Source organism: Schistocerca serialis, chromosome 4, assembly GCF_023864345.2.
Source record: "Schistocerca serialis cubense isolate TAMUIC-IGC-003099 chromosome 4, iqSchSeri2.2, whole genome shotgun sequence".
Lineage (NCBI taxonomy): Eukaryota > Metazoa > Arthropoda > Insecta > Orthoptera > Acrididae > Schistocerca > Schistocerca serialis.
Genome location: NC_064641.1, coordinates 620,097,290 through 620,117,309, shown reverse-complemented (window position 1 = coordinate 620,117,309; position 20,020 = coordinate 620,097,290). Strand labels below are relative to the sequence as shown.

Below are 20,020 nucleotides of genomic sequence, written 5' to 3'. Positions count from 1 at the left end.
TGTTCTGAGGTATCAAGGGATCACAAATTTAGCATTGGAGGGCAGCGTGGAGGGTAAAAATCGTAGAGGGAGACCAAGAGATGAATACACTAAGCAGATTCAGAAGGACGTAGGTTGCAGTAAGTACTGGGAGATGAAGAAGCTTGCACAGGATAGAGTAGCATGGAGAGCTGCATCAAACCAGTCTCAGGACTGAAGACCAGAACAACAACATGCTGGTTGGCATGGAGGTTGTCATTCCATTCAGGTGTGAAATTGTAATGGGTTGCTAAGCTACCAGTAATGATATATTCAGAGGAGGATCAGACAAAGCCAGTGATCACAATCCTTTACTGTTATTAACCAAATTCTATGTCTTTATTCGAACCATGTCATGTTTAACAGTCATTATCATAGTTGTACTAAGATCCAGATAAGTTTTTTCTGTTGTTCATAATCATTAAACATTTAACTAAAACAAAAGTCACTAACCAGCCCAAAGTTGGTGTGAATGAAGATGTGGACACACATAAAACCCACACTTGGGCTGGCTGGTATAATCAAATCGAATGACTTGGATTCTATTCAAGGCAGATTTCTCCTACCCAGTTTAACAGGTAGTGGCACATCAAAGCAAGTGGCCACTCCAGCAAGAGTGCATGGCTGAAGTTCTCAATTACTGAAATGTCTCAATACATGCCTTCCACTAGAGTGAATGTATGTGTTGATCCCACTTGCCATGAAAGAGCCAGGTAATTAATACATTCGTACTGGCACAGTTCCTGGCATCTGTACAAATACCACTTATTCGTTAGCAAAACAGACAGGAGAGCTTCTCCTTTACACCTTCTGCTATGAATCGCAAGAGCCTCACAATTTTGGACTGGCACCAGTTTCGTTAGGTGCCAGGCCAGCGAAAACTGTTAGGCATGGCACATAGCTGAGGGTTTTCCCAAGAGTGAGGGTTCCATTCTACTTGTTGTGTCTACCAGTTTTAACTTCTGTGGTTGATGTAGGAACTAAAATATTAATGTAAATATAAGACAAATATAAGCTAGCTATGATGTAATTCATGACTGAATCCTTTATAGGTACATAACTGATTGTGCCAAAACAGATATATATATCGTTCAGTCGTTGGACACAGTGGTTATTAGTTTTATTAACACTGAGTCTAGTGTCCATGTATAATAAAGAAATTGAAATGAGTGACAAGCTAAAGCCCTCTCTTGTTACGTTACCACCATAACTACAAATGTTGAGAATTGACTGTCAACTTTCACAGCTGTATCTAATTGATCTAAAAGTTGTATTTTGTTAATACTGCTAATGAGAATCTGATGATAGTATACTGGAGCTTAACACTAACACATACGATTGTAGAAAATGAAAACTTAGACCACAGATTTTTGTTAAAAATATAATTTACGTTTAAAGTCAAGCCAGTTTAGATACAGTAGGGCATTTGACTGTTTTGTGGAAATTGTCTTAAATGCTTAATAGTGTTATTTTATGCTCATAACATACTTTCTATCCTATTGAATCTCAGTATTTTTAGAGAAAATGGAAGTGAAATGAAAATAAATTGAAAACCCACTAAATGCTCCGTTTGAGTCATTTGATGATGCTTGTGACATTACTGGCTAGCTTGCTGCTCCTACTGTTGTAAATCGCATTCACAGTGATACCTTGTTTTGGAATTTCCATTTTGGAAAATAGGTAACAAACAGTGTGTAGTACTAAATTGCACAAAAACATCTACAAAAACACGTGAGAAGTTGTTTTTTAGTGTTCCAAAAAACGAAAATATGGGTAAAATGTAGTTGCACTGTACTGGCAAAATGCCACCACATCAGTGCACAAGTTATTTAAAAATGTCTTGCACTTTGAACTTAACATTAATTTACCTCTGAGACATACTTTCCCACTGTTGCAAGGAAGGACAGTGTCATTCAACAAAATTAAACTCACAGTGAAAATTAGAAGAATTGGATGTCGTTATAACCAAATTTACATTAATCCTTTCGTGGCTTCGTTGGTCAGTTGTCTGTAATGGTTTATAAGTAGCTATCCATAGAATGGTGGCTCAAATCGGGCCCAAAGGAATATTTTAACTCATTTGTAAATGGCTCAACAGTCCTCTCGCAGTGGTAATGATTGTAATTACAAAATTTCACCACACTGATCAGAAACCAGGTATTGTTGAGTTTTCCTTGCCATGTACATGCACTTACATTTGCAGTCGCCATTCAAATGTCACCTTTCAAGAGGATTTCTAGTTAATGTGAGCACACACTTTTTACTTTATTGGAAAAAATCCTTTTCTATCTTTATAATGGCCAACTAGGACTCTTATTGTTTAAATTTTCGTCATCTTACACAAAGGTGAATTAAGCCTGCTGCAGACTCTGACATTAGTTTCTGCTCACAAACATCATAGTCCTTACATTTGTGTTATATGCAGGGTGTAAGAGATTTATATCTCTCTGCAAACAATACCTCATCATCCTACACCTTGTACTGTAGGCATGAGATAATACATTTGCCACTAACAATGGTACATTTGCCACTAACAATGCTTTCCAAAGAAGTGAAATGTGTGTACGCAAATTACATTCCTACGTGCTCATTTGTCCATTTGTCTGACTAAATTTAATGTAAAGCTATGTATAATACATTCTACCATCAAAACAACTGCCTCACTGATTTCTTATCAGTGCTATTTTTGTCTTTTGTTTTACATTTTTTTTAAATTTACAACCCTGCCAGGATTTGTACCTAAAATTTTCTGCTTTGTAGTCAGATGTGTTATCCATTGCACCATAGATCATAACACCCTTATCTCTGCTGGGTTGTCTTGTACACAAGAAAATCAGCAATAAGATTTGCCAAGTATTTTGTTGTGCTTTGGATCATAATTCATAACTGATAGTCGACAATCTGCATACAAGATATGGACCCATTTACAAAACGATCTACAGTTCCTTAGTTTTGAGCAAGTTCGATGTTGTTGCAGAGATCAGGGAAAAGAATGTCTGTCCTTACATGTGATGCCACTCTTATTGGCTGGAGCATAAATGCATCAGCTGTCTGAAGGGTTCCACTATCGGTGTTCACAAAATTACTTTCTGTTGTTACTTAAAAGTTTTAAATGCATTTTACATCACTAAATAGCAAAACTGTTTGCAGAAATCGTACAGAAAAGGCTAGTACATTTGACTAAAGCTCCTATATTGCACATATAACTTCGCATTATGCCTAGCATGTGATGTTCATCAGATCTTCAGCCAATAACTGAGCATTTTTGTTTATGTGGCCAAATTCTGAAGTTTAATGATTTTTAAGCTTTAATTACTTGAAAATAACAGATATTTTGTGAGAATATTGACCGAAAATGCTATTTGAATTTTGTAATCACACAGAATAACAACAATCTGAACCATATTTTTAACAGAGGAAATAGCTTGCTGGTCAACAAACACAAACATTGGATGTTTGTGTCTTATCCATTTTATGCGTTTCTGTATGATTCTCACTGTAATATTGTCATCACAAAGAAAAACATATGTATATTCAAAATTAATGTGGTCATTCATATTCGTTTTCTATTACCTTGAAATAATGTGGATCAGAAGAAAAGAAACGTGCAACACAGAACTGTGTAGTACCAAACACATATTGCAAACACTTAATATATATTTTTTGTTATTTCTTATCTTTTGATAATGACAAAAAAGCTAAATTTTATATGTAGCATAATAGAGTTTGCATTTCTCGTGACATCTGCCTCTTTCCTTATCTAATCTAAACCTACTTCACCCTATCAATAGCAGGGGGCATCGTAATGTTTCATGTGGTTTCTGGACAACTGTGAAGCCCATTGTATTAGTTAACTGCCTCTTTTGTGGCAAGTGAGATTCATACATAAATTTACTCTGGCATGTACAAATATTGTGACATTTCGGAAATCAAGAACTGTGGCCATGGACACATGCTGAAGTGGCCTTGTGCTTTAATGTGTCAGTCCATCAGATGGGATAGGAGAAATCTGTCTTGGATAGAACACAAGTTGTGTACATGTTGGAACATGCCGTTTCAATAAAGAATAACTGTCTCATGGTGTATCCACTTGCTGAATGTTCATTATTTGTTACTAATATTGGTAGGTTTGCCCAAATTAATGAATTTAATACTTTTTTATTTAGCTGATTCTGTTGCTCACCTCATTGTCTTCCTTTCACGGTTACGATAGCCTCAGATATTTTCTGTATAAAGAAATCAAAATTTTCCAGGATTGTAAATATTTGTTGGGTCACTAACTATGAAATGAGAAAGTTTTCATAGTTTTAACTCCTATATTCTGAAACATCTCACTTGATTGATTGAGGTAATTTACATCCGTCAACTTCCAGATTTTAATTGTATACAAAACTTGACTACTCATTATGATATCTACAACAGAACTCATCTGTTTCTTACAATAACGAAAACCTAACTGCCTTCTTACACCTTTTCCCACCAAGTTGAGAGAGGATAAAAGTTACATATATATGCAAAGAGCTTAATTATTTGCATCTTACATTCACATATTCAGCGAAATTTAGTGAAGAAAAATTTAAATGTTTTCTTGTTAAAGATTCAAAATTATCCTAATCACACAAAATATCAATGGCAATATGTGACATACGGAATTTTGGAAAACATAGTTTTATATGAGCTTCTTTACTCACAAATGAAAAAAAGCAATACCCCATGGTATCAGAAAGTTCATAACTTGTGTTAGGCTTTATTACATCACAGGGCTTTTGAGCACATATCCCCTGAGTAATGAGATCAGCAGTCCATTTCATAGTTTCATTAGCCTTAAAATTATTTTTGTTATCTTTCAGCAATTTTAGCATACTGCAGAGGTTCTCAAATATTCTTATAGCTGCAAAATTTATGGTGATTGGTCATGAAGAGTGATCATTTTTGTCCCTGGTGTTACATTATGAATGCTATTGTAGTTTTCAAATTGAGTCAGGTTAATAGCGATAATCTTAGTAAAGGAACTAAGATTTTGTCATAAGAATATAGTGGAACTTTATTAGTAAGTTATGGCCTGTTGTGTAGTCTTACCCTTGTTCGACTCTTCAGTTATCTTGCTTTTAGAAAGCACAGCAAAGTATGGAAAATATGTGGAACAATAAACAAATGTGTTAAAAATAAAACAAAAGAAACAACACTGAAATTTTGTAAGACAGTGTCAGTCCCAGTGAGTGTTTGCAGAAGTGAAACATGGCTTATAAATAAAGTAAGTTGCACACAAGCAGCAGAAGTGAGATTTCCAAATACAGTAACAGCATGCACAAGAAGTGACTGACATATTTCAAATTTTGTAACTTAGGGAAGAACTGAATATATTTAATGTCTTCAGTAAAGTACAAGAAAATAGGAGAAACTAGAATGAACATCTTGAAAGAATGAGTGTAGAAAGATTACCTCTCCAGATGTAAAGAATTAACTTCTCTTGGGAGAAGTAATCAAGGAAGAATGAGGAAGCAGTGGCTACAGTAACAGGAGAAAAAAAGACCTTATACTTGAAGTGAAGATGATGAAAGATCTCATCCTCTTTCCTGCGAAAAATGTGCTTGTTAGTGGAGACCTGTTGTACAGGGGCAGAATCACAATAAAATCAATTGACAACTATTTCCTTTTGGAAGAGCAGTCCTGGAGAATGCTTTAAAATAGTTTCCAGAATGCAGTACTGGTGCCTCAAAATTGTGTGCTGATAACAGCAGTTATAATGTAGTGTCTGATATTTCTCTCACCTTACAGATGATTATTAGTCTATCAGTGGGATTTGTAAAATATGACATAGCAATTACATGATTATAATTATTGATGATAAATGGACACTGCAGTATTCTAATAATTGTTTTGTTTTGTGTGTGTGTGTGTGGGGGGGGGGGGGGGGGGGGCCGTTAAAGGAGAAAAAGAGCAGTAGCTGGAAAAGGAGTGGTGTAAATGCTGCTATGTGTTTCTCTGTTCTGTCCATCAATCAGCTGTTGGTGAGTGGTTGTCTGTCCTCATATCTGTTTAATGTTTATATTATAGTATCATGTTAGTGATTTTGCTGCCTGAATAATAGTTAACTGCTGGGCACCCACTTCAGCCCCTTCTGTGCAATTTGTTGACTGTGCATGATACATGCAAGATCAGTATTACTTATGTGTGGTCATTTGAGTATTACTGCCCTACTATCTCAATTTACAGTATGTGTCTTGTTCTGTTATTTGTGGATCACTCATGGCATGACTTTAAGGTCACATACCGATCACTGAGTTAGGTGGCACAGTGATTAACATTCAGATTTGCATTCAGTAGTAGTGTGGTTCAAATCCCCCTCTTGCCATCCAGATTCAGGTTTACCATGATTTCATTTAGTCACTTACACAGAATACCTTCACAGTTCCTTTAAAAGGGCTATGATTCCCTTCCCCATCTTTTTATATCCAGGTTTGTGCTTTGTTTCTACTACATCAATGTTGAAGCAGATATCTTCTTAGTGTGTATCTGTTGCTGCTCTTACCACCCCACATTTGCTCCTCTTGTTTTTATTCACTTCAGAAAAGAAAAGAAAAAAGAAACTGTGAGTCTGGAAGGTACCAATTCTAATCATCACACTCATCTATGAGGATTTCCAATCAAGTGCTAAAAATATCAATATAAAAATACATAATCCTGTCATCGCCATAATGTACTTTGTAATATTGGTCAATACAGTGAATGTCTACAAAGATTTGAATATAATGGTTCTGCTCGTTGCAAGACAGGGTCAAGGAACAATTGATACTTTTTAATAAAACAGAACTGACAAATGACGCTTCTACAGTTGCTGTGTCTGCCAGACTTAGTAGAACTACAACACTCCATGTTTAATGTTCTGTACTATTAACAGACATTATTATAAATTTTTAGACTTACCCTTAGCTGTGTAAGTGTCCAAATCACTATTTAAGGAAATGTCCCAAAAATAAGACACACTATCAGCTTGTCTTTGTGGAAGAAGAACAATTATTCTTAATCAGGTAGCTGTTGATTATGAAACAAACCAATTCTTTCACAGATTGTGTGAATTCCATCATGAAGGACAGCTGTAAAGCATGTAGAACAAGAATGGCAGGAACAGACACAGCAGACTGAAAGTTTCATTTCAGTTCATTTCACATTTTACTTTGAAATAATGCTACTTGCATCCTTTGCATGCATTTGTTTCAGGAGAGATTTAACTATTTTAAGAGCTGCAGCCATTTCTATTACATGGCTATTTCCGAGCTTAAAGTGGCTCAGTCTCGAAGAGTGTATGAATGATTTCACACATCTTATGAGTGCACAGGTATGACACTTATGACTATCTTTGAAATAATGTTATTTGGAACTGAACTTACAAATTAATTCTATTTGTGCTGCATTAGACTTTGCAGACATGTAAATTAAATATACTCATCAAAGCATGATCTTCAGAGATTATATTTAGCTTTTTCCTCTCCTTCCTTGTATGGAGGAAGGTCGTCTGTTCCAGTGCAATTCTGCAGTTTTCAGCTAATTTCTTATACATTTTGTGTCTTTATTTAATTTGTTTTCAATTTACATGTCTGTCAATCGTTTATATGTACTAGGATTTGAGGTGGATTTCTTTCTCCTAGCTGAGAAAATGGAGGCTGTTGGGGACAGTTCTGGCATTCACCTTAAGCACCGAGAGAGCTCCTAAAAACCTGGACAAAGCTGGGTTTTTCTTTATGTTTTTTGTGTCTACTTCTTGCTCGCTCTTTGTTGTATCTTGTGATGCACTGATTTATGGCTCAGTCTTCTGCCAGACGTCTCTAGGCATGCATTTTGGTCATCCACTTTGTTCGTCTGCATTCCCTGGTGATTTTTTTTTTTGGGGGGGGGGGGTCCTCATCGTTGGTGGCTGTCATGACGTTCACGTGCGCAGTGTTTGCACTGCTCAAGACTCCAGTTGTGGCTGCTAATGGTAGGCCTCTCTCAGCTTGAGGCAGGCAGCCTTCATCTCGGCATGGAGCATCACCCTGTATAGCCTCTCAGTTTACTGCAGGATGATGACGGAGGTGCACCAGTCATGTGTCACGTGACCGGCTGTTGCTCTGTTTTTTGGCACTATGGTGTCTTTCTCCTCGAGGCACGCCAGTGCAAACTGTGTCCACTCGGCACCACACAGGTGGCCTTCGCCCGTACCACTCTCACTGGTGGGGAGGAGGCCTGCTAGTAACGCAGGAGGTGAGGCTGCTATTGGCTTGACTCTGGCCTGTGGCTTGACTCTGACCTGCTCTGAATGCGAGGCAATGGCCTTGCTGCATCCCTTTCTCCTCTTTCGTTAGTTCACGGCTTTATCAACGTTTTCTGAGTTCACCTGGACAGTCTTCTTCTGTTGATTTGTTTCACTAGCATTGCCACAGTCTGAGAAGGCCTTGCAGCTGTGCCAACTTGTGACATGCTGTCTGCCATAGTGGTCACATTGTGATTGGTCTTCTTTGTTCAGAGTGCAGGTGCAACTAACTTCATTGACAGCACACACTACACGTACTACCTGCTTGTGGCAATATTTTGCCATTTGTCTCTCTTGTTGACACTTCAGGAACTTTAGCTTCATGTCAAGTTCTGAAGGAAGAGACTCCATCTGTACATGGAAGCTCAGGAGCTTATTTAGCCAAAGATTGCATCAACTTCTTTGTCCTGATGCTGGTTCTCAGTTATTTACAGCTAAGATGAACAGCAGCGATCTCTTCTTATTGGCCTGGTTGAGTTGCTTCACAGCTACATCTCCAAACCTTGCGAGGAACAGCCCTTTTCTTTATCACTCACTCAGTTCAGTCCCTAAGGAGAGCCTTGATTGTTGTATCTTCTTCTCTTGTGTCTTCTTTCCTAGCTTCTTTGGTGCACTGTAGTTGTCGAGGTGGGTCTTGAGAGTCTTCCAGACATACAAGCTTGCCATTCACACATCCATCAAAGTGCTGCAGTCCAGACACGAAATGTTGAACTCCTGTGTTGCAATACCATTACGCTTGCTTGTAGACTCCATTGAATCTTTACTGTTGTGTCCAGTGTAGACTGGAGATGGCTAAATTGACATGACCTGTCTGAGGTGCTGCCCACAGAATGAACCAAGTGGCCGACTGATGCTACAATAGATGAGCAACCCAATGATACTTAGCAGAAGAACTGGGCATCTTCGTTGAGGGCAACAAGTCTGAAAAAGTCTCACTTGTTTTGCACAATGACCAGAGGTTCATTTGTCTGCTGCCATTTATCTTCTGTGTGGGTGTAGCAGGAATAAGACAAGTCATAGAAGTCTTCCTCAAAGGAGATGCCCAGTTCTTCTGCCAAGTATTTTTGGGTTGTTCGCCTGTCAGTTGGTTGCTTGGTTCATTCTATGGGCAGGACCTCAGAGGGGTCCATGCCGATTTAGCCATCCCTGATTTTCCACCACATCTGCCCTTGCCTGTTGTGGTGACATGACAATTTTGCTTATCACTGTTAAAACAGCAACTTGACAACTTTGCTAGGCATGCACTCTGTTGGACATCTGATTTTCTCAGCCGGTGCCAACAGCACTCAACAGCTGCCATGCACTCACCACAGCTGACCAAGTGGAACTGTCATGACACTTCTTCCCACATGATTTTTCTGCTTATTTATTTTTGTGTTGTTCTTATTATAACCTGAAACAACTTATCCAACACTTATTTGTTGGTAAACAGCATGGTAATGAGTGCATTAGAGTTTGCCACCCTTATGAGATTGTGTGTCCAGATGTTGTGAATATACTGTATTAAGATGTGATACTGATGAAATTTTCCATATTCTAAAGTATAATCCATGTTAAGAATTCATAAGAGGTGTGCAGTTTGTTAATGCTTTTTTACAGGATAAAATAGGGAGATTTTATTGCTTTTATAGCAGAAACCTCTCTGTATAAAACCTTTTCTGAGTGTTGGGATTCAAGCAGAACTTATTTCTCACAAAATTCTGATTATTCATCACAGCTTGCAGTATCTCTTCTTTGTGTGTCCTGCCTCTTGCTTCACTATATTCCATATTGCCTTAACTCTGTTGTTGACGTCAGTAACTACCTACCTTTTTCACTGCTGACATTGTTTTCCAAAATTTTTGAGAAGCTGATGTATTCTAGAATAGTATCTCAATTTGGCAATAATAATATCCTCAGCAAATCACAGTTTAGGTTTCAGAAGGGTTGCTTTACTGATAATGCCATTAACATGTTCACACACCAGATATTACAAGCATTAAATAACAAAATAGCACCGGTATGTATTTTCTGTGACCTATCCAAGGCATTTAATTTTGTGAATCATAATATACTTGTAGATAAATCGAAGTTTTATGGGATTGATGGTATAGCCAACCATTGGATCATGCCATATCTGACCAAAAGAATGCAGAAAGTTGTTCTTAGTATTAATTCAACCAACAGAATCCAGGGACATAATTCTGACTGGGAAGAAATCACATATGGTGTTCCCCAAGGCTCAATCGTATGTCCACCATTGTTCCTCATATATGTAAATGATCCACTGTCTAATGTAAAACAAGCAGAATTAGTTCTTTTTGCAGGTGACACGAGTGTTGTAATCACTCCCAGTATACATACAGAAATGGAAGGAAGGTGAACTATTTTCTCAAAAGTACCATTGGCTTGTTTTCTGCGAATGGTCTCACCCTGAATTTCACAAAGATACATCACATTCAGTTCTGCACCTCTAGGGGTAATGCATGGTGATGAAATAATACATAGGGTGGAAACTTCAAAATACTTATGGGTCCAGATTGATGAGAATTTAAATTGGAAAAAAACAACACATTTTAGAACTCCTAGAACAACTTAGTTTGACCACATTTGCACTTCAAATCATAACAAATTTTGGGGAGAGAGAAATCAGTAAGTTGACATATTTTGCTTATTTTCATTCAGTAATGTCATATGGAATAATGTTGTGGGGTAACTCATCTTTAAGAAAGAAGGTCTTCATTGCCCAAAAATGTGCTGTAAGAATAATATGTGGTGCTCACCCACAATCATCTTGTAGACATCTGTTTAAGGGGTTGGACATTCTGACTACTGCTTCACATTTTATTTTTTCCCCTCATGAAAATCTGTTGTAAATAATTCACTACAGTTCAATAGAACAATGAGGTACTTAATTACAATATTAGAAGAAAAAATGACATTCATTACTCAACATTAATGTTGTCTTTAGCACAGAAAGGGGTGCACAATGCTACAACAAAAATTTTTGACCACTTACCCCGTGATGTAAAATGTCTAACAGACAGCACATTCAATTTTGAAAATAAATTGAAAAAATTTTTCCTTGACAACTCCTCCTGTTCCTTAGAAGAAATTCTATGTTCGTATGTTTGTAATGTGTAAAAGGTGATGGGTAGGAATTGCTAACTCAATCTGTATATCTTGTTTTCATTTCAGGGAAATAATAATAATAATAATAATAATAATAATAATAATATGTTGATGTTTAGAGTACAAATAGATGTACAAATTAATTTGCAATATGAATGTAAACTGACTCATTCCACATCATGATGATTTATCATGGAAAATGATCCATGGAACATGAAATTAACAAACTAACTAACACTATAAACATAAAGACCCAATGGACACAATAAATCAGAGTCCATTTTCTTCTGAAGAAAATGTAAGAAGAAAATCTAAGAATGGTAGAAGTAATGCACATTTTCATCTATACTTCAAGATTCCTTTTATAATGTGCTGTTGATAAAGATTGTCACAAATTTCACTCATAAATGATTTCTGAATGTGTCACACTAGATTAGCAAACACATAAATGAAACATACTCATCAAAATATGATTATATCCCCATTTGACCATTCTGTTTATTGGGAAAGTTTATGTGCAATTTATATTTATTCTTACGCCTATGAAGATCACAGCTAAGCTAAAACAGATTTCAGCAAGTACTTATTAATATGATTTATAGCTGACAACAAAAATCAGAGTGTAATATGCCAAAGTTTCTTGAAGAGGCCTCTTAAAATTTTTATTGACTTTTCCCTTAGTATTATTGCTTACGATTTAGTGAAAAAAAAAAAGCAACAATCTATTACCATGGCAAGTGCAGAAATTGATACAGTGAGCACTACAATGAAATTTGTGAACAGGATTCAATTGAAAACTTCCCAAATAACTTGGAACTAACACCCTTTTGTGGAAGCAGACTGAAGATGTCCTCCCATGACAGACCAGACAAGTAACGAATCTGTACATGGATTTTCTTTGTACCTAGTACAAACTTTATCACAGAATTACAAATCAAAGAATAACATTGAATTACTTTAGATGTCCTTTTCTACATATAAAGTGACAGTTTCTATGGAGACATTTTAAATCAGCAACCCACTGTGCTTTTAACTGGTGCAGACTGTTTCGACGTGGTCTATAGGATAGATGGGCTACCACTATATGTGTTTTTTCAGCCGTAATACTCATATAATGTCTTGCAATTATAGGACAAGGGAATTTTTGTGGATCAGATAATGGACACTAACTCTGCATTGAACAGCACACAGATTGTGCTATGCTAATTGGAAGGGAGAGGAGGGATTTCATGAGACTCAGTACAGGTGCCAAGGATAGAGATTTATTTGAAATTATTCTAAATTTTTTTTTTAGAATAATCTTCAGCTGTTGGATAACATACACTGACTGTTTGATTCAGTTGACATTGAGGAGGCAGTAGCTTACCATAAAGCTGTCAAAAGCATCAAAGACTACAGATTTTAAAAGAAGTGTTAAGAAAGTTAGAAAAGTATCTTTTATTATCAATTGTGGCAGGTAGCAGATTGCAGGTTACCTCAGAAGCCAACAACATATGAGGGCTGTTCAAAAAGTAAAGTGACTTTTCAAATTGCGCAGGAAACGTACATTTGATTATTGATTTTTTTTTATGTTGGTCCACATGTCCCAAACATATGTTCACAGTTTCAAGTGTACAGCATACTTTGCTTTTGATAGATAGAAAGGTTAGACGTGTTTTAGTATGCTCGGTGATTTCCGATTATTATAAAAAATGGAGCAAAGAATTTGCATCAAATTTTGTGTGAAAAATGGAATCATATGCTCTAAAACATTTGAAATGTTGACAGTGGCATATGGTGAGTCTGCGAAGATGCCAGTGATGAACCTCACTCTGGACACCCCAGCAAACCAACAACAGATGATAATGTCAAAGCTATGAAGAAAATTGTTGAATTACCATAAGAGAAGTTGCTGAGGATGTTGGCATATCGGTCAGCTCGTGTCATGCAATTTTTTTGGATGTTTTGGGTATGAGATGTGTGTCAGCGAAGTTTGTTCCACAACTTCTCAGTTTTGATCAAAAGAACCGTTGCATGAGCATCTCTCAGGAGCTCTTAAATGGCATCAATGATGATCCTGATTTGCTCAAAAGGGACATAACTGTTGATAAAACATGGGTTTACAGTTATGACATGGAAACAAAAGCCCAATCGTCCCAATGGAAGCATTCTGGAGAGCCAAGACCATAAAAAGCACACCAAGTTCAATAAAATGTCAAAGTTTTGTTCACTGTTTTTCTCAATTACTCTGGCATAGTGCATCATGAATTTTTGCCTCAAGGTCGCAAGGTCATAAGGAGTATTACCTTGACGTTATGCGCTGTTTGCGACATTATGTGCTGTTGCGAGAAGCAATAAGCAAAAAGGTCCAGAATTGTGGAAAAACAATTCGTGGACCTTGCTCATTCATTGTTGCTTGTGAGAGATTTTTTGGCCAAAAACAACATGACAATTGTGCTACAGCTACCTTATTCACTGGATTTGGCCCCCTGTAACATTTTCCTGTTCCCAAAACTGAAGAGACCTATGAGAGGATGAATATTTTCAATGATTGAGGAAATAAAAACTGCATGGCTGGAAATACTCAAGGCTGTACCAAAAAGTGCTTATGAGAAGTGCTTCAAGGATTGGAAGAAACGTTGACACAAGTGTATTGTATCTGAGGGGGATTACTTTGTAGGGGTCAACATGAATATTGGTGAATAAATAAATATTTTTTCCTAAAAATATAAAGTCACCATACTTTTTGAACACACTTCGTACATTCATCTCTGGTAATAAATATGTCTGCATCTACAATTGCATACTTTTTATTTTTACTGTGTATTAAGATTTCTTTCTGTTCTGTTCTGTTCATGATGAAGAATGGGAAGAATGTCTGCTTGTACACCTCTGTGATAGCCATAAATTGCCTAATGTTATCTTCAAGTCCTTGTGGAGGAGATTCGTGACAGCCATGGTTAGAGCATGCTGTAAAACAGTATACTGTGTGTTGCCAATATGCACCCTCTTTCTTTGTCCATTTATCCTAACTGATAACTTGATGGCAGTCATACTGATGTAAACGGCTGAATAGTGTTTACATAACAGCTGGTACATGACTTGTTGTTTCACAGGTGGCTCTCCCTTTGATAGTATATGTTTTGCCAGTTACAGGGCTGGTATAGGCAGTGGTAGGAGGTTGCATAGGGTAAGTCTTACAGCAGGGATGATCAGAGGGGTACGAGCTGTAGGGTAGGGAAATGGGTGCAGAAGAAGCATAGGATCTGACCAGGATATTTTGGAGAATGGATGGGCAATGATAAGCTGTTCTAGGTGTGGTGGGCAAAATGGCAAGACAAGGATAATACTGAGTAATAAGAGGGGTACTCTATGCTGTTTTTTGGAGGGATCACTAGTACCAGGCTTGGATGTGATGGTTCGGGAAATCTACTTTTGAAAAAGCTGTTGGGGTAATTAAGTTCAGTGAATGCTGAGGTGAGAATGATTATGTCGTGCTATAGAGTCAGCAACTGAACAAACACATTCACCTTGAAGACCAAGGCTATTTTGGAGGAAACATTTGACATGGAAAGGATGGTAATTGTCAAAATGTTAAGTACAGCTGTTAGTAGGTTTTTTGTGAACAGAAGAGTGTAGCTGACCCTCAGATGTGGAATTTAAATGGTAGAATGTATTTAGAAATTACAAAAACTTTAACAAGTCAGCCTCATCAATGAGTCTATATGGCAAAGGTGTCATCAGTGTATCTAAACCAGTCCAGGGGCTGAAGACTTGTGGATTCCAGGATAGCTCCCTCCAAGTGACCCATGAAAAGGTTGGCATAGAAAGGAACCATCCTGGTTCCCATGCCTCTGCCTCTGGTCTGTTTGTATGTCTACCTCTCAAAGGTAAAGTAGTTGTTGATAAGTATGAAGTTGGTTAAGAAGAGCAAGGAGGACATCATAGGTTTGGAATCAGGTGGATGCTGGTTGAGGTAATATTCAGCAGCAGCATGAGGATCTTAGTATAGACGGAGGTGGCATCAGTAGTGACAAGCCAGGTGTGTTATGGGAGTGGGATGGGTACAGATTTCAGATAACCTGAAGCCATAAAACCTGGGCTGTGGAGCAATGAAAGAAAGTTGTTATGCTGGATGAGCCTTGTTTCATGCTGCTTCCATCTTCTGGTTGAGTTTAGGTCTCATGAGTGAAACAAGCGGAAGTTCAATGATGATTTGCGCAGCCATATTGCAAGGCTGCGTTACTGCGAAGGATTATATGACCATTTTGGGTGATCAGGGCATACCATGGTACAATGTTTGTTCCCCAATGGTGATGCTGTTTTAAAAGATAACAGGGCTTCTGTTTTACACAGCTCGCATACTCCAGGACAGGGTTTGTGAGCACGAGGAGGAATTGTCGCTTCTCCCCTGGCCACCACAGTCATCAGATCTCAATATTATAGAATAAGCTTGTAAGTGTACGATTGTTACCTTTATTTGTTTGTATTGGCAGTAATACATGTCTCGCCTCCTGAAGGCAAGCAATTGTTTCTCATAATCGATTAGTTTTCTTGACTGAATTTTCCTTTCTCTGCCAATTTCTCATCAGTCTTACAGGAAGTTTTTAGGGGGGGCGGGGGTACCAGGCGAACGGGATGAAGTAGACAAACACATTATTGGTAGCAGGGACAGTGAACACCACTTCCTTTTGTGCCTTTTTTTAAAAGGAAGTCATGGGGATGTCTGCAGGCTTCAACAAACTCTTAGATTAAGTGCAGGTAATGACCATCCATTTTCCTACAAGTCGACATGGGGGCTGCCATGTCCATACTCAAGTCCCCACTGTTAGTGTGAGTCTAGCATTGATTGCTAAGCTATAACAATTAGTAGATATTTATTCTCAGCCAACTCACTGCTGACACAGCTTACAAGACAGTTAGTTGTCAGTTTCATTATGTGCTTGGTGGTTAATGATGCAAGCACTGAAAATTTGTTTGAGATTGATGCCTTTGCCACTTTTGGTTTTAATATTATGAATGCAGTGCATATGGTGTCAGATGAAGTGTCTTATCATGAATTGGAGTTTTTATGTTCTCAGTGTTTGGATGTATTTGTCCTGACGTTTGTTTGGGCACACAGTTTCATGGTACATATCATCTCTAAACCCTCCGCCCACACTTGCCTTTTTTTTTCAGATGCGGCTAGTACCACTAGCTGTTTACATAACCAGGTTAGGGTGTGACTGGATCGCTTACGTCATTAGTGTGATCGGACAGATTTCTTCCAGTGAATGGCCCTGCCCTTAATGATCATAAAGATGCTGCCTGGTCAGCTTCAGCCATGTGGTGACTTCAAGGTGACTATGAATGCACAGTCGGTTAGGCATTTATCCCCTGCCTCATCCAGAGGAGTTGCTCACAAAGTAGGCTGTGGATCACTTTTGAAAATTGACGTGGTTGAAGCCTTCTTTCAGATTCCATTGGACAAAGCATCTAAACAGCTGCCTGTGGTTAATCCGCCTTTCGGTCTCTGTCAATGTCAGTGCTAATGTGTGGAGTCACTAATGTCCCTGCCTGTCAACATTTTTTATAAAAGGTGATGATAGTTCTCCCTCATTACAGTAAGTATCTTCACGATATCATAACAGTTGCTACCACATAACCTCTGTTCTGTGTTTACTGTTCTACAAGCCTTGGGCCTCAAATATCAGCTCACTAAGTCTTACTTTTTCCAGCCCTACATTGTATATTTGAGTCCTGAAATTTCTCAGTGGGGTATGCACCCCATGGAAAACAATGTTGTTGCTGTTATAGCTTTTCCTGTCTGTGAAATCTATGAGAACTTCAGGTTTTCCTTGGCAATGTGGCATACTGTCACTAGTTAATTCACAGAGTGGCTACTATTGCCCACCCCAAATATCTGTTGCACTGAAAATATACTCCTTTTGTGTGGTGTGGATCTTGGGAGCAAGCTTTTATGCAGCTTAAGGATAGTCTTCATTCCACGCTGTCTGTATCTTGCAACATTTCAACCCACAAGCATCTGTTCCCAACCACAGCTGTGCCCATGTTTGGGGCGAGGGAGGTCCTGTCCCAATGCCATTCAGATGGCTCCAAACAGTCTATTGCCTTTGTATAAAAAAATCTCAGCTCAGCAGTAGAGATGGGTCGTTCGTGAACTAACAGGTCCAAAGGAACAGTTCACCAAGATGAATGGAACAAGCGAGGAATGAATTCCAAGGAACGGTCTTTCATAGCTCATTTCCGTCGTGGATTTCTACTGATAGTTCCCTGGAACAGGAAATGGTTGGTCTCATTCCCGCAACGGCACATTGGCCGGTCTAGTTCCAACCTCAGTCCCGTTCCCATCTGTCTCGGTCTCTGTCTTCTACTTATAGTTCCCGATTGGCACGTCGGCCAGTCTTGTTCCAGCCTCGGTCCCATTCCCGTCTGTCTCACTCGACCGGACTCGTCCTTCTTCGCGTGGCCACTTACCGCATTTCCACTGCCAACTGCTCGTAGTTAGTTCAGTATTGAGTTGTTGTTGTTGTTCATCATTTCGTTTGCTTTGCACGCCCATTCTAAATCTGTTTCAAACTTTTTTGAACTCTGAACTTCTGGTTCTTTTTGTATTCTATTCAGTGTCCACAACTGGTAATTAAAATGTATTTTATAATTATGTAAATTATACATACATCTTTTCAGGTAACAAAATGGAGTATCAGCTTACTTCACTATATCAATAAACAGAAATATTTGTAAAAAGACAAGTTTTTTGTTATTACACATGCAAAGGACATCTGTATGGCACACACGAGTGGCCATTTTCCGTCTTTTTTTGATCCAAGGTAAAAGAGCACGTTCATTGTTATGGAAGGCAGACCGACTTACAACCGAATGAAGCCCATGCTTCATAATCACGTGTATGGTGTCACATTTTGTAAAGAGAATATGATAACCCCTACAGTACTATTTCAGTGGTACAGGGTGGCACATGAAAAATTGGCCCCAAGTACTAGACTGCTCTTTGTCGCTTACCAATCATCGTCTATTGTTTAGAAGTTGTTTGCATTAGCTTATTTGTTATTTCTTCACTGCCTAATTATTACATGTTTATCTATTCTGCTCATAGCAGTCAACAAATCCTGCGTAATTGGCAGGCAGTCTGTACTTGGGCTGGTTTTATTAGTGTGTGAGAATTATGTTATGAATAAAAACTCTGTACTCCAGAGGTGAGGCAAGTGCCCCCCATGGCGCCTTCCATCTTCAGTCACCTATTACTAATTTTCAATTTTTCATTAGAACCATATACCAAGCACAATGAATGGTGAACGAGTAAAACTGAATGATTCCCAAAAAAAGAGTGATCACCAGTGAACTAGTTCCCAAGGATGAACGACTTTGCCCAGCTCTACTCACAAGGGAACCTCCCCATCGCACCCCCCACAGATTTAGTTATAAGTTGGCACAGTGGATAGGCCTTGAAAAACTGAGCACAGATCAATCGAGAAAACAGGAAGAAGTTGTGTGGAACTATGAAAAAAATAAGCAAAATATACAAACTGAGTAGTCCATTCGCAACATAGGCAACATCAAGGTTAATGCGATCTCAGGAGCGCCGTGGTCCCGTGGTTAGAGTGAGCACCTGTGGAACTAGAGGATCTTGGTTCAAGTCTTCCCTCGAGTGAAAATTTTAATTTCTTTATTTTCGCAAATTTATGATCTGTCCGTTCGTTCATTGACGTCCCTGTTCACTGTAATAAGTTTAGTGTCTGTGTTTTGCGACCGCACCGCAAAACCGTGCGATTAGTAGACGAAAGGACGTGCCTCTCCAATGAGAACCGAAAACATTTGATCGCAAGGTCATAGGTCAACCGATTCCTCCACAGGAAAACACGTCTGATATATTCTGTACAACACTGGTGATGGCATGTGCTTCACATGACAGGAATATGTTGTCGACCCACCTAACTTGTACACTTGGCGAATGGGTAAAAAGATTCTTCTACCTTGCCCGATTTAGGTTTTCTTGTGGATGTGATAATCACTCCCAAAAAAGTGATTAAAACATAATAGTTTGTCACATAAACTGCAACAAATGAATGCAACAGTTTCACAGTCGCACAATTTTCCCTGTGCTCTGTCAAAACATATGTTTTTAACGTTTTCAAAATTTTCATTGTGTAGACCGTCAAATCCTGCATATGTCCAAGCAAATCTGAACATGTCCTGGGATTTTGGAGAGCGAAGTTGATTATGTGTGAGTACCTGAACTTTGATAATTGTCTGAAAACAAAAAATTGAACTTTTCACTCGAGGGTAGACTTGAACCAAGGACCTCTCGTTCCGCAGGTGCTCACGCTAACCACGGGACCACGGCGCGCCTGAACTCACAGCATCCTTGATGTTGCCTATCCTTCGCATGGACTACTCAGTTTGTATATTTTGCTTATTTTTTTCATAGTTCCTCACAACTTCTTCCTGTTTTCTCGATTGAGCTGTGTTCAGTTTTTCAAGGCCTATCCACTGTGCCAACTTATAACTAAATCTGAGGGGGGTGCGGTGGGGAGGTTCCCTTGTCAGCATCATTATTCTCAGGTGGAAAAATAAGCCTTAAAATTTTAATGTGTTCTTGTCTGG

At 38.4% G+C, this 20,020-nt stretch overlaps 1 protein-coding gene across 3 annotated transcripts in view; it reads left to right on the top strand.

Moving 5' to 3' along the window:
• Nucleotides 1-20,020, top strand: part of LOC126475426 (uncharacterized aarF domain-containing protein kinase 2-like) — a 102,776-nt gene that overhangs the window by 35,739 nt on the left and 47,017 nt on the right. For 2 of the 3 annotated variants that reach the window (XM_050103271.1, XM_050103273.1), the window contains one exon: nt 7,240-7,357. The exons of the other annotated variant lie outside the window; for it this stretch is intronic. In XM_050103271.1, the coding sequence (XP_049959228.1) occupies nt 7,240-7,357 (118 nt within the window). The remainder of the gene's footprint in view (nt 1-7,239; nt 7,358-20,020) is intronic. 3 annotated transcript variants of the gene reach the window in all.